The sequence below is a fragment of the Lactuca saligna genome, chromosome 1 (genome assembly GCF_052625555.1).
Source record: "Lactuca saligna cultivar CGN05327 chromosome 1, ASM5262555v1, whole genome shotgun sequence".
NCBI classification, from domain to species: domain Eukaryota; kingdom Viridiplantae; phylum Streptophyta; class Magnoliopsida; order Asterales; family Asteraceae; genus Lactuca; species Lactuca saligna.
Genome location: NC_136417.1, coordinates 8,605,077 through 8,617,838, shown reverse-complemented (window position 1 = coordinate 8,617,838; position 12,762 = coordinate 8,605,077). Strand labels below are relative to the sequence as shown.

Below are 12,762 nucleotides of genomic sequence, written 5' to 3'. Positions count from 1 at the left end.
CTCTCACTCACCGCTTCCTTGATTGGTGGAGGGTTGTTAGCCGAACGGGTAGGATAGGACACAAACTTCCGTTAAAAGTATAATGAAAATACTAAGTAACTGAACACTTATAAATTCCCAATCTTAGTTACTTAGGAAAAATATGAAAATGGTGCTATTCTATGAAATTTCAATTTGCACTTTGCTAAGTCGTTAGTGGAGTGTGTGTAGTTAACCGACACACTAATTTGAGACTAGGAAGGGTGGCAAAGGGTATCTTGATGTTAATCAAGGATCAATGGAACATGTGTGGTTAACCGGAACATTGATTAGGTGATATGTAACATTGAGAGTACTAAACACATTTGCATGGTTATTCACACCTTGTTTGTGATCTTCGGCATCCCAGTCACAAACTTGAAGGGCATAATTGAGATTTAAACATGCCATGGAAAAGTTCAATGAATCTCAAAGAATCGAGGAATTTCAATTCATTTAAAACCAAATATTCAATTTCGTTTTTTCATGGTGGAAATTGGTAAATCAGCATTTACCTACCTTCAAATATTTTGGAATTGGATTACGGCATCCCTCTTCCGAATTGTAAAATATTGTGTTGGGTCCTAGCATTAATATTTCATTTTGGGTGTTATATTAAGGACTTAAATCAACTAAACTCGAATTTCTCCCTATAGATGTCTAGTTCTGACAGCTATGGTCTTCCTGAATCTTTTGGAAAAAGCTTTCCTCATGAAGATGATGTTCCCAGAAATCATAATTCACTTCCTCCACTTCCTCCACATCCTCCAATAGTTCTGCCTAACCCACTTGTTCGTCGACTTGAAAAGTTCAAGATCACTTAAGCCCTATTGGCAAGCAAACATGAAGATGGAAAGTCTGTATGTGCTCACGTCTTGGACATGAAGCTGCGTATTGACAAGTTGGGAATGGTGAGTGTCATGTTCCCAAGGAAGCTGGCTATTGAGTTGGTTCTCTATTCACTTCTTGAGTCATATAATGAGTTTGTTAAATACTATTATGTGACAGATCACGACGTGACCCTTATCGATCTTACCTATTTGCTTATTGCTGCTGAATCATCAATGATTTGGTGCACTGGTAAAGCAAACCTGATTGGAAGATTTACTTCCCAAATTTCAATGGACATTGACAATGGACACATTGGAAGTCCAGAAAAGTCTTCTCTTCCCAAAGGAAAGGAATTGGCCATGGTTAAAAGTTTTGATCATAAGAGAAAAGCCAGTTCTAAGATAGTTCCATGTGCAAATGCCAAAGAGTCTACTTGTTTCTACTTCCATTTGAAGGGACATTTGAAACGAAGTTGTCCTGATTACCTGAGAAATCTAAGAGAGGGTAAAATCAAACTGTATGGTTCTACTTTAGGTAAATCCTATATCTAGCTCTATTAAGTTCCTATTTGTAGATTCTTAATACATGATGCGATAAGATTGCATTTTGATGTTTTGTAGGATCGAAGAAAAGAAAGGAAGCTTTAGAAAAGAGCAAGCTGAGTTTGGTTGCGAATCGGATTTTTGAGCTGCTGCTTAGGATTTATGATAGATTGCTTAGAAATGTGTAGTGACATAGTTTTCATTTGTAATTGCATTGTAAGGAAAAGTTTTTCCACAATTTTTATTAATAAAGAAAAATTTTGATTTTATCTTATTTTTATATTTCCTTGCAATGACATTTGTGAAAATTTGGTGTTTATATATTATTAGCAACACCGTGAATGTATTTGATTCTTTCGTTTATGGTAGTGCCAGAAATTTACCAAATAAGGAAAGATTCTCGTCACCCAAGTATCAATTGGACAGAAGCTTGAGATCATGCAACTTGTATTGTATGATGAATGAGAACTTTTGTCTTTGGGAAATTAAGACTAATTCCTTGTTCACATGTATATGTGAGTCAAGTGAAGGACTAAGGGATCTAGTACACATCATTGTGCACTGGTCAGGTTCACCATAAATAAAAATAAGAGTATTCGTTATGATTTACTAAAAGTTTTGTGAATATGATTATGCTTATAAGAATAAGTATATTTCTGAATCATTGAAAAAGTTTCAATGTATAACAGAATGAATATGGAGAATCATAAGGCAGAAAGAGAAAAGTTTCTCCAATCTGAAAGGAAAGGAGAGTACTTTAGTATCATGTTTTATGATCATCTTAATGATAATGAAAACCATATCACAATTGATCCTATAAGGACACCTTAGTACATTTGCATGGCTAAGAAGAAGTATCGGGAATTGTTGAAATGGTTAAATCAAAATGTGAGTCATACTTCCCAAAATCAAAGTCTTAGAGTCATACTCTAAGATTATGACTTGAGTGACATATGTTAAGTAGGTTATAACACATTCAAATTAGTAGTTGTGATGTTTTGGATAAAACAAAGACCAACTAAGACCAATTGTGTGTAGTGTTATTCTTGATAAGAATCCGCACTAACTCTCGAATATTTGTTTGTCAAGGAATGTTTCTTAACATAAAAATCTTATATGTCAAGATGACAGTGGGAGTCTTAAAGATCTTGATAAGTTTCAAGAACTAATAAAGAATAAACCTATCATTTATCACTAGCACACGACTTGAGGTTTGTAACCCATCGTGTTGACATATTCTTCTTTCCATGCTCATTCCAGTTAAAGTTGACTATGCATGTGAGCTCTATGAGTTCTCAATTGTTTGCATAAGGTAAAGCACCTTGATCAGTAAGGGTGATCTGCTCAACAACCTGGAAGACATGATAGACTCTTGTGTTCCCAAATGGCAAGAAATTAAGATTGAACAGGTTTAGTCCATATAAGTTGAATGTGTCATAGACCTTATCTTATGATAATGACTGGGAATGAAAAATTCACATGGATAGGATACACCATAAAATCTAAGTGGCATAAGGTTTCTCTCCAATTCATGAAAATGATTGTGAGGAAACACTTTCGCTAAGAAGATTTTGAGGAGATATCAGTTGTGTTAATTGTGTTCTCAAATTCGATTATGATTACAACATCCATCTTCATAGTTCGAATTGTGAGAAATGGAAAATAGTTTGAACATTCGGGACTTACTGTTGTAAGTTCTGAAATAGTTTAGACACACATGAGCTTTCTAATAAAGGGTGTATGAGCTTAGATAAAGGTTTATCGAAGCATCTCGTATAAGAAATCTGAACTTTGGTAAGAAAGTCAATAAGTATTAATTTCTAGAAGTCCAACTTATTTATGGGTACATGTCAAAGCTAATGGGAGCATGAGTGTTATGCTAATAAGAATGTAATTATTATGCTAGTGGGAGCACAATTATTACGTTAAGTGTTGCGAGTTAGCAATGTTAATTATAGAAAACACAAGTTTCAGTTCGCAAAGTTGTAGAGTTTGAAACGTTGTTTTGCTATAATTAAAGGAGAGGAATTTATACTTTATTTCGAATCTAAAAGTTTAGATTTAAGTATCAATCAAGCTTAGTCATGAACATATATGAATATCAGGTTGACATGTTTCAACATTGAAAATTCTATATGGAAATATTATAGCAAGAGACTGGTCAAATATCATGTCTTTATGTAAGACATTATGAATCGTATCCCTTATGCTTAAGGTATAGGATCGATTGCATATGCTGTAATATTTTCGTGTTCTAATTTTTCAAATGCCAAGAACATTAATAGGACTAGAACCAGATATGACTAAAGTTATTAAACAACTGTCAAGGACGATCTAAGGTTCGCTAAGGATTGATCGCTTGTAGTTAGAAGCATAGTAATGGATGGACCATATTGACATTGTTATGAATAGACATGATTATATTAATAATGAGTTTTCATATGGCAAATATGGAAATGTTTCCATAATGGGAGTTGTATATTAAGAATCTATGTGTAGATTAGTAACTTTTATGCAAGAAGGATGTTCAAAGGAATGTACTTTGAAATTGAGACTTCGCTTCCATGGAGTTGTTCTTGTGATAGTCTCCAAAGGAATACTTTGTAATATCGTTGGCAAAGTCCCTACGACTTCTGTACCTCGACATTACGAAAGGAATCATTGCACAATAGTTTAGAATCTGACACATTCTAATAGTGGAAAGAATTTGGCATTCTTACACTTGTGATAATGATTTGGAGTTGTGAAATTAGTTTCTTTGAAGATGTATTCAATTGATCTATTTCACAAAAATGACCATAGGTAAACATAGTGTGCATGCTTGGAGCATGGGATAACTATTGTTTTAATTCAAGTATAAAGTTGATAAATCGAAACATTATACAATGAATAATGTGTAATGAACATGAATAAAAGGCGTTTTATTTATATTCAAAAGTTTTGAGACTATATTGGATTTAATTATTCTTGTGTTTCACTTTGCATGATTTGATTTCCCAAATAATAAAATTTTTCAAACTATCCACAGTCGATCATACTTTGGAAGTAAGTATTGAAGCTAGACTGTCATAAATGGGTCTGTAGATTATCTAAAGGTGTTTAGACATAACACAAGTTTGTTGCAGTATTCATGAGTACTCCTGTAATAAGATTTGAGTATTGGATTAAACCTATGCTCATTTGAATCACATCATGGATTTTATCACGAGTGGTCATGAGACAATAATATCTTATATTCTTGAAACGGAGAGGTATGAATTGTAGTTTACAAGTCGGTTGCACATTGATGATATGTAAACACACAAGTAACTCGGTGTTATAAAACGTGTCATTGTGTGTGATTTGATGAGTAAATAGAACCAACACATGAGTCGAATTTTATTCATTCTTTTTACCCAATGTGGGATAAAAGAGATATATGTGGGCCCCTCGATGATTTAGTGATGACAACCTTAAGTACTCGGCCAAGCTTGGACTGATTTGATTTGTTCAATTTGTCAGTCGTCATAAATCGGAAATCGGAAACCAACACATGAACATAGAGTATGATTATAATTCATGTCTCAGTTCATATGATATCCAGAATTGAGGAATATATGATACCTTATCTAATGGACGCCCTACTAGTAAGATCAGAGTTCGACAACGGTATTTTGAGAGCTACGATTGCTAATCAAAATTTGAATTCATACTTCAATTATAGTTATTAGACTTATCCAAGTGGGAGACCGTTGGATTAGGTGTCTAAGCCCATAACTATAATTGGTATGTACTTGATCCGATACAAGCATAGTCCATTTGGGTTGCAACACTTTGGAACAATTTGATAGGATAGATATTTGAGAAAGAGGTTATATGTGATTTTTTTTAATATAAGCATAATTTATTAATTGAGAAATCACATTATTTAATTAGTATTGATCAAGAATTAATTTGGAATTAATTTAGTGATCAAAAGAGACTAATTAAATTAAAGGGGACTGATTATGTAAACCAGTGATACATACGGTTTGGGCTATTGATCCATGATGGACTAAGTTTGTGTGAGAGTCCATGAAGAGTTAGTCCATATGTGTTATGGATCATAAGCCTAAGTGTAAGAATTAGTGTATGCTTATGACTCTTGGATTCTATACTATATAAATGTAACCCCTAAGCCAAAAATGGTGCACTATGTGTTCCTAAAAGTCCTAGATGATTTTTGTGTCTCCAAACCTCTCTCTCAAGTTCCTTCACTTTTCTTGGTTTGTTGTAATACATTTGAGGCATCATACTTGAGGTGTAACGCTCTTGAAAGACCAACTTCTTCAAGCTACAACAAAGAGGTAATATTCTAACTTACTTTTATGATTTATATGTCAAATTGTATGCTAGTTGTAGGCTTCATGCTTTGGAAAATTTTGTTGCATGTATAACTAGAGAAAACTTATATTTAAAGCTATTAGGGTTGTATGTGCACCATATGAATGTTATAGTACATAAAACCTAACAATTTTATCTAACAATCAACCAATTTTAATTTCGGTTTCTGTGTCTTACACTACTATACCGAAACTTTGAAAAATCATAAATTTCTCATATGAAGTTAGATTTAGACTTTCTTTATATGCCCGAGTTTGCCTTTTTGATTAATACAAATTTCATCAAGACTAATTTTCCTAAACAGTCTTTTATCAAAAACTTATATTCACTTAACCGGTCGTTAATATTATAAGTTGAAAATAGAGTGTTACAATAACAAGAAAAAGGGGAAAGATACAGAGAGATTAAGAGAGACATAGAGAGTGAGTGAGAGAGAGAAATAGATACATAGATAGATATATATATATATATATATATATATATGTATATATATATATATATATATATATATATATATATATATATTTCTATTTTATAACTAGTTATAAGAAATAAATAAACCAAAGGCGTCTATCATTTAGAAGTGGTAATTTTTTTATTGCATAATAATTAAGGGGAATCTCCAGAAAAGTCCTTAAATTTTAGTCTGGTTTATGATAAAGCCCCAAACTAAATTTTGTTTATAGAAAAGCATAGAATACTGGTTAAAACTTTGAAAAAACCCTTTTCGGTCGGTTTCACAGATTTAGCTGGAATTTTGTCATTTTTCGTTAGTTTGTTCAAAATTTTGGGACTTTTCCGGAAATTACCTGATAACCAAAATATTGGGACTATTCTGAAAATTACCATGGAATTGATGAATATTATTATTAACAAATCATTTATAAACATAACAAATATTTTTATTACAATAGTAAATACACTTGTTGCATATTTCTAGGAATAAATTGGTGGTCTAAGTACTCCTCTATTGCTTATTGACCACATCAAACTCTCTACGTCCTCCGATGCATCGTTGTGGGTATGATGGTGAGATGTACTCAGTGAGTGTTTCTCTAATGTGGGTGTTCCTCTTATATTGTTTAACCTAACTAGCACCTAACATCCATACCTCACATGGTAACAACCATAGGCTAACATACATCTATAAAATGTGAAAAAGTGAATTCTGAATGATAGTTTATATGGAAACAAGTAAACGATGATTATCTATTTAAATTTTCTTTCAAAGTTTACTTTTTACTATGTGTGTAATTTGATGGTTGTTACCGATTAATGTATAGAGGTTATGTGGTATTTAGATTAAAGAACATAATGAAAGATTTATATGTTCAAGAATCATTGTGTAATGATATTTTGTAATAACATATGATCCTATAGCGTCACACCTAATAGCAAGTAGACACTTATTGATTATGTATTAAGAAATATTATCAACTCTTGTATTTAATTGAAGAAACATATATAATACATCTCAGTATGACACCCACAACGATACATAGGAGAACTTTGGGAGTTTGAAGTGGTTAGCAAACAATAGAGGATTACTTAGTCGACCATTTTATTCTTAAAAATTAGAAACAAATGTATTTCCTTTGTTTATAAAAAATATTTGTTATGTTTATAAATGATTTGTTAATAATAATATCCATTAATTTCATAGTAATTTTCAAAAAGTGTCAGTATTTTGGTTATTGGGTAATTTTCAAAAAAGTTCTAATATTTTGAGCAAACAAACGAAAAAGGACAGAACACCGGTTAAATCTACGAAACCGGCCAAAAAGAGTTTTTTCGAAGTTTTAGTCAGTATTCTGTGTTTTTCTATAAACAAGATTCAGTTTAGGATTTTTTTTTTTTTTTTTTATAAATTAGACTAAAAGTTTTGGACTTTTCTTGAGATTTCTCAATAATTAATAATAAAATCTAATAATTATTGCACCGTAATAAAACTATTCACCAAAAAAGTTATTTATCACTACGACTTTGTGTGGACACACATCTAGTGTGTGTGTGTGTATATATATATATATATATATATATATATATATATATATATATATATATATATATATATATATATATATATATATATATATATATATATATATATATATATATATATAGTCATACAAAATGAATACAAAAACAAGTTACCTAAATATATTAAGAGTTAAATTGTACAATCATACCAAAGTAATTCAATAAACTATATATATAGCAATTACAAAGGAACCACTTGCAACTATTTCCTTTGTCTTTACCAAGGATCTACATCCGTTGACATTTTGTTTGCCAACTCCAATGAACTCGATATTAGCAACTTAACAAAACCATGCATGCACTAGGCGCCATCTATTAGTCCATAAGCTTAATAATGCCTTAGATATATATTTGCACTAACGTTACAAGTCAGAAAAGCATCCAAAAAGGTGGCTGGTTTGATCACTAGAGTCGAATTCATTGTTATCATGATTGTGGGCGATCAATGGCATGGTTGAATAGGGAAACGAGGAGGGTTTGTTTAATTCGGACCCAAGTAAATTTTCTATGTTCTTCCAATCATTATCATAGTGGTTAAAATCAATTCCACTCTCATAGTCATGATCTTCGTTTGTTGCAAAGCTTCTTGAAGCTGAAGGACTATCGATATTTGAATGTTCAAGTAGGAAGTGATTTGCAGAAAGTTGTTGATCTTGATCATTTAAGGGTAGTTTATGTGATACCATGGATTGATTTGAGTGGAGGGATTGGGAGGAATTAAATGTATCATTAATCGGTGGAAGTGGTCTAATATTATTGTTGTTCCGAATGTAGTAACCATTGTTCCAGGGTTCAAACCCTTGTTTTTGAACTGGACTTGGTTTCTTGAACGCCCGACAAACCACCCAGCCTTCTTCCTGAAATTAATAACATAAAAGAGTTGAGTTTTGATTTAAAGGTCATACACGATATTTAAAGTCTTTTGCATGTGTTTTCTAATGCACATCCATTTTTTATAATGTTGAAAAAAAGATAAATCTTGGTATACAATTTGTTGAAAATTATCTCAAAAAAATAGAAAGAGAATAACGGTCCCATCAAATGTCACCCGTAGGTTAGCCACTTTTAGTGGCAAAAGTAGTGGGGTTTCACGAGTTTAAAGTAGGTGCATGCTATCAATTAAGAAGGAATATTGACACTTTAGGAAGCTTTCACATTCAAAACAGCAACCTACGCTATAGTCAATAGCTACCCACTCGATCAAAGACAAAAAACATGAAAACAGCATGCTTTGTCTTCACTGTTTCCATTATCCTAAACAAAGACCTAGAACAGAAAAAAAAAAAAAAATCTAAAGGGTTGACTGATCAGGACTCAACATATCTATTTGTTTTCTTGGTGTTTTTTCACAACATTGTGTTTATTTTTAGTTAAAGGATTAATTAAAGGGTCAATGTAAAGTACTTGCCTGAACGGGAGCATTGTGAGACGATTGGAGGCGATATTCGTGCATAATCCAGTCACTTTTCCGGCCATTGGGTGCACGTCCGTTGTAGAAAACAAGGGTTTTTCTCATTCCGATGATCCTGTCTTTTGATAGCACCGCCTTGTCTCTTCCTGTTGCCTTCCAGAAGCCGGCTGAGGTAGCTCTATTGGTCCGTGTGCCTGTAGGGTACTTTCTATCTTTGTGACTGAAGAAAAACCACTCGTTTTGTTCTTCGTATCCTAATTTGCACCTCCCTAAGTTTGTATTAAACAACAAAAAAAAAGAAGTAATTAAATTGCCATTTGATATAATATGGTATAGTATTGGTTGAAAACACTGATCATGTGTATGATGTACGTTTTTTTATAGATTATAATATATATCTAATCAGGTAATTAATTATTGTGTATGAGAAAGAAAATTGTGATGTACGTGGCTAAGTTAGATCATTCAAAATGCTTTAAATATATAGGTAAAATTTAATGAGTCTTATTGAATAGTAAGAGGGTGACATAGAATTTATTCAAAAAGAGAGTTTTATTAACCCAAACCTACTAATTAGATTAGCAACTCGGTGTTAGCCTCAAGGGGCTAGTTCCAACTTATATGCATGGAATCATGTTACTTTTTTTTTTTAAAAAAAAATTCAACAATAATGTATTGATAACTAGGTGTCAAACCCGTGTATTACACGAATCGATTTAAAAAAAAAAGATTAAACAATAAAGTGTAAACACAAAATATTTTTTAATGTACAACTTTAAAATAAGAAAAAAAAACGTATTTATTGCAATTTAATATCATATATATGATGCTTAATACTTTACATATATAAGTATATGATTTTAATTTTAAAAATTGAAACAAATAAAAAATTGACAAGTGAATAATATTTATTTCAAAAATACCACAAAATGATAAGTATCAAAATTCATAACAGATTTACATGTAGCAAAAAAACCTTCAATAAATAGGATACTTTTAATTTCAATTTATCAAACATAAAAAAGGTATAACTCAACAATGTATGAACCATATTTTACTTTCATTATCCAAAAATATAAAATAAAATATTGTTTTATAATATTTAACTTTTTTGGGGTATCTATAGCACTAGCTATTTAAGTTATTAAATAATTATGTATAGTAATAGTTAAACTGTTATATGTTTTAGTTATCACACTTCAAAATTTTATGGAGTTCATTTTGTATTAATTAAGAATATCATTGTATATTATATTTAATTTTTGATTAATAAATTTGAAACTTGGGTATTATTTAAATATTTTTTTATGCAATGGTGTGATAAAGTTTCATACGTTATAGGGGTTGAGAGATAAAGTTTACCAGTAAATTGTTACGAAATTAACTGTGTAAGCACATTTGCATAAATAAAATAACGCGTCTCTTTGTGACTTTCAAAAACTGAGACTAATTAAAGTGTAAGAACGTGTCACAAATTGCATTGGCTATATGATTTGCAGCAAAAAGAATTTTCCTCCATTTTACGTAAAGCAAAGTAGGGATATGATATTATTGTTTAGTGACAATGCTGTCAATTCTTTACATGTTTATGGGTTAAATGAAAATGACCTATTTTCATGTAATGATTTCATGTTGTCTGGAGTGGATTACCTTCAATATCCCAAGGCTCCATTCTGTAAAGATCAATGTCAACAATAACATCAAGATCTATTTGCAGCGACTCGACTTTCCTTTTGAGATAGTATCCCACGAGTTCTTCCTCCGTAGGATGAAATCTGAACCCTGGAGGAACACATGATGACTCCAACTCCATCTATCGATTGATCAATTATTCTCTTGATCCTTCTATAAAATAAAATGCAGGAAATAAATTAGAAACTGTATCTGCTCACCTTGGAACAAAGAGAGAACAAGAGGTGGTATATATCCATCTTATATAAGATCTAATATAATAGATAGATCGCACATATGGTGAATCGTGAACTACAAACTTAGTAGCCAACTATGGTTGTTACAAATAATTCAGAACCACTCGTGAACAAAAGACCTTATGATTATTATATCATGTGGGACCTATACCAAAGTGTCTTCGTTGTAAAAGGACAAGAAAAATATAATTTGATGTGGTAGTGGGGCCCAGGAAGCAACATAGAAAGAAGGTAAACATACGACATAGAGTATATATGTAAGATAAGCCCAAAACATTGACTTTTTTGTTTATAAACAGAAGGGAATAGAAGGTAGGCATGTTATGGTTTCTTTGAGTGCATTCCACTCCATGTTTCCTCATCATAAGGTCATGGATAACCCCACTCCACCCCCCATACTCTCCCTATATATCTAAGACCCTTATTATAAACAAAAATCACCATAACCAAGATAAACCATACCATTTCTCTCTCTTAAACCTATAATTCAACACTTTTCATAACCATAATTGGATTGGTTATTCACTTATTGTGTTGTGAGACTCATTCTCATGTTCCAATGGCAGTTGAAAACAAATAAACCCCATGAAAAATGATTAATATATATAGAGATTGTCAAACAGATGGATCACATATTCACATTCTATTCGTGCCATTTAATTATGTCTCTCTTAACCACTAAAAGCATGCATGTTCCTACTTATAAGATAAGGTTTGAATCCAGAAGCAGACATGATCAAGATAATAAACGCAATGGAATATACATCATATATATCATAAGTATACGTAGATGGAAACCACGTTTTCAAGAAAGCATAATTATTAAATAGAAGTTTAGAACCAGTTTGAAACCAAGAAATATGAATGGGTTTTAATATGCTACAATAATTGTTTTCAATTAGATCAAACCTTCCAAAAAGAAATACCAACGACAATCAAGTACAAGACCCCTGGGTTTTAAAGCTTCGAGCTCAAGGTAAAGCTCATATATTCATATACATTGATTTGAACCAGAATTCTAAAAAGAAACTGACCTTTTTTGTCTGTTGGTATAAAAAGAAACGACCACCGCGTACGACTTAAGATGAGTGGTTTTGCTAGGGTCAAAAAATGTTTTGATTAATTGTCTTGATATTTGCGCCGGAAACGGATGTTAAAGTTCGGTGGTATCTGCAAAGTTGAAGATGATCGAAGTATGCTGCAAGAGGGTACATAAATTACACTATATATACAGAGAAAGAAAGAGAGAGACAGAGAGAGATTGCGCGTGGGGGCAGGGGGTGGCAATGTGGCATTATGGATGAAAGGTCTGTTTTGGACGGCATGACAACATATTTTCACGCCACCCTCTACCGTTATTTTGTACTTTAAGGTTTCAGTCACCATACATATTTCTATCTAACTTAATTCAAAAAAAAAAAAAAAAAAAATCTTTTGACACTTAGATTAAAGCCTTTCAAATTGCGTTATAGAAGCTTTAAGGGTTGAGGTGCTAAAATTTACACATGAGTTTTAGGATTTAAAATCTAGGACACCTAAAATATAGCTAATGTTCAACGAATGAACTTCCATATAAACTTTGAGTCGGGTTGATGCCTCACAAATTATATTATTTACAATTTTTATAAGT

At 31.8% G+C, this 12,762-nt stretch overlaps 1 protein-coding gene across 1 annotated transcript; it reads right to left on the bottom strand.

Annotated features, from left to right (window-relative positions):
• Positions 1-7,891: 7,891 nt before the first annotated feature.
• VND7 (vascular related NAC-domain protein 7) lies at positions 7,892-12,316 on the bottom strand. Its single transcript, XM_078996392.1, has 4 exons — positions 12,167-12,316; positions 10,855-11,049; positions 9,198-9,473; positions 7,892-8,646 (listed from the first exon to the last, which is right to left on the bottom strand). The coding sequence occupies exons 2-4, from the start codon at positions 11,015-11,017 to the stop codon at positions 8,156-8,158; spliced, it is 930 nt and encodes a 309-aa protein (XP_078852518.1). The 5' UTR covers positions 11,018-11,049; positions 12,167-12,316; the 3' UTR covers positions 7,892-8,155.
• Positions 12,317-12,762: the final 446 nt, after the last annotated feature.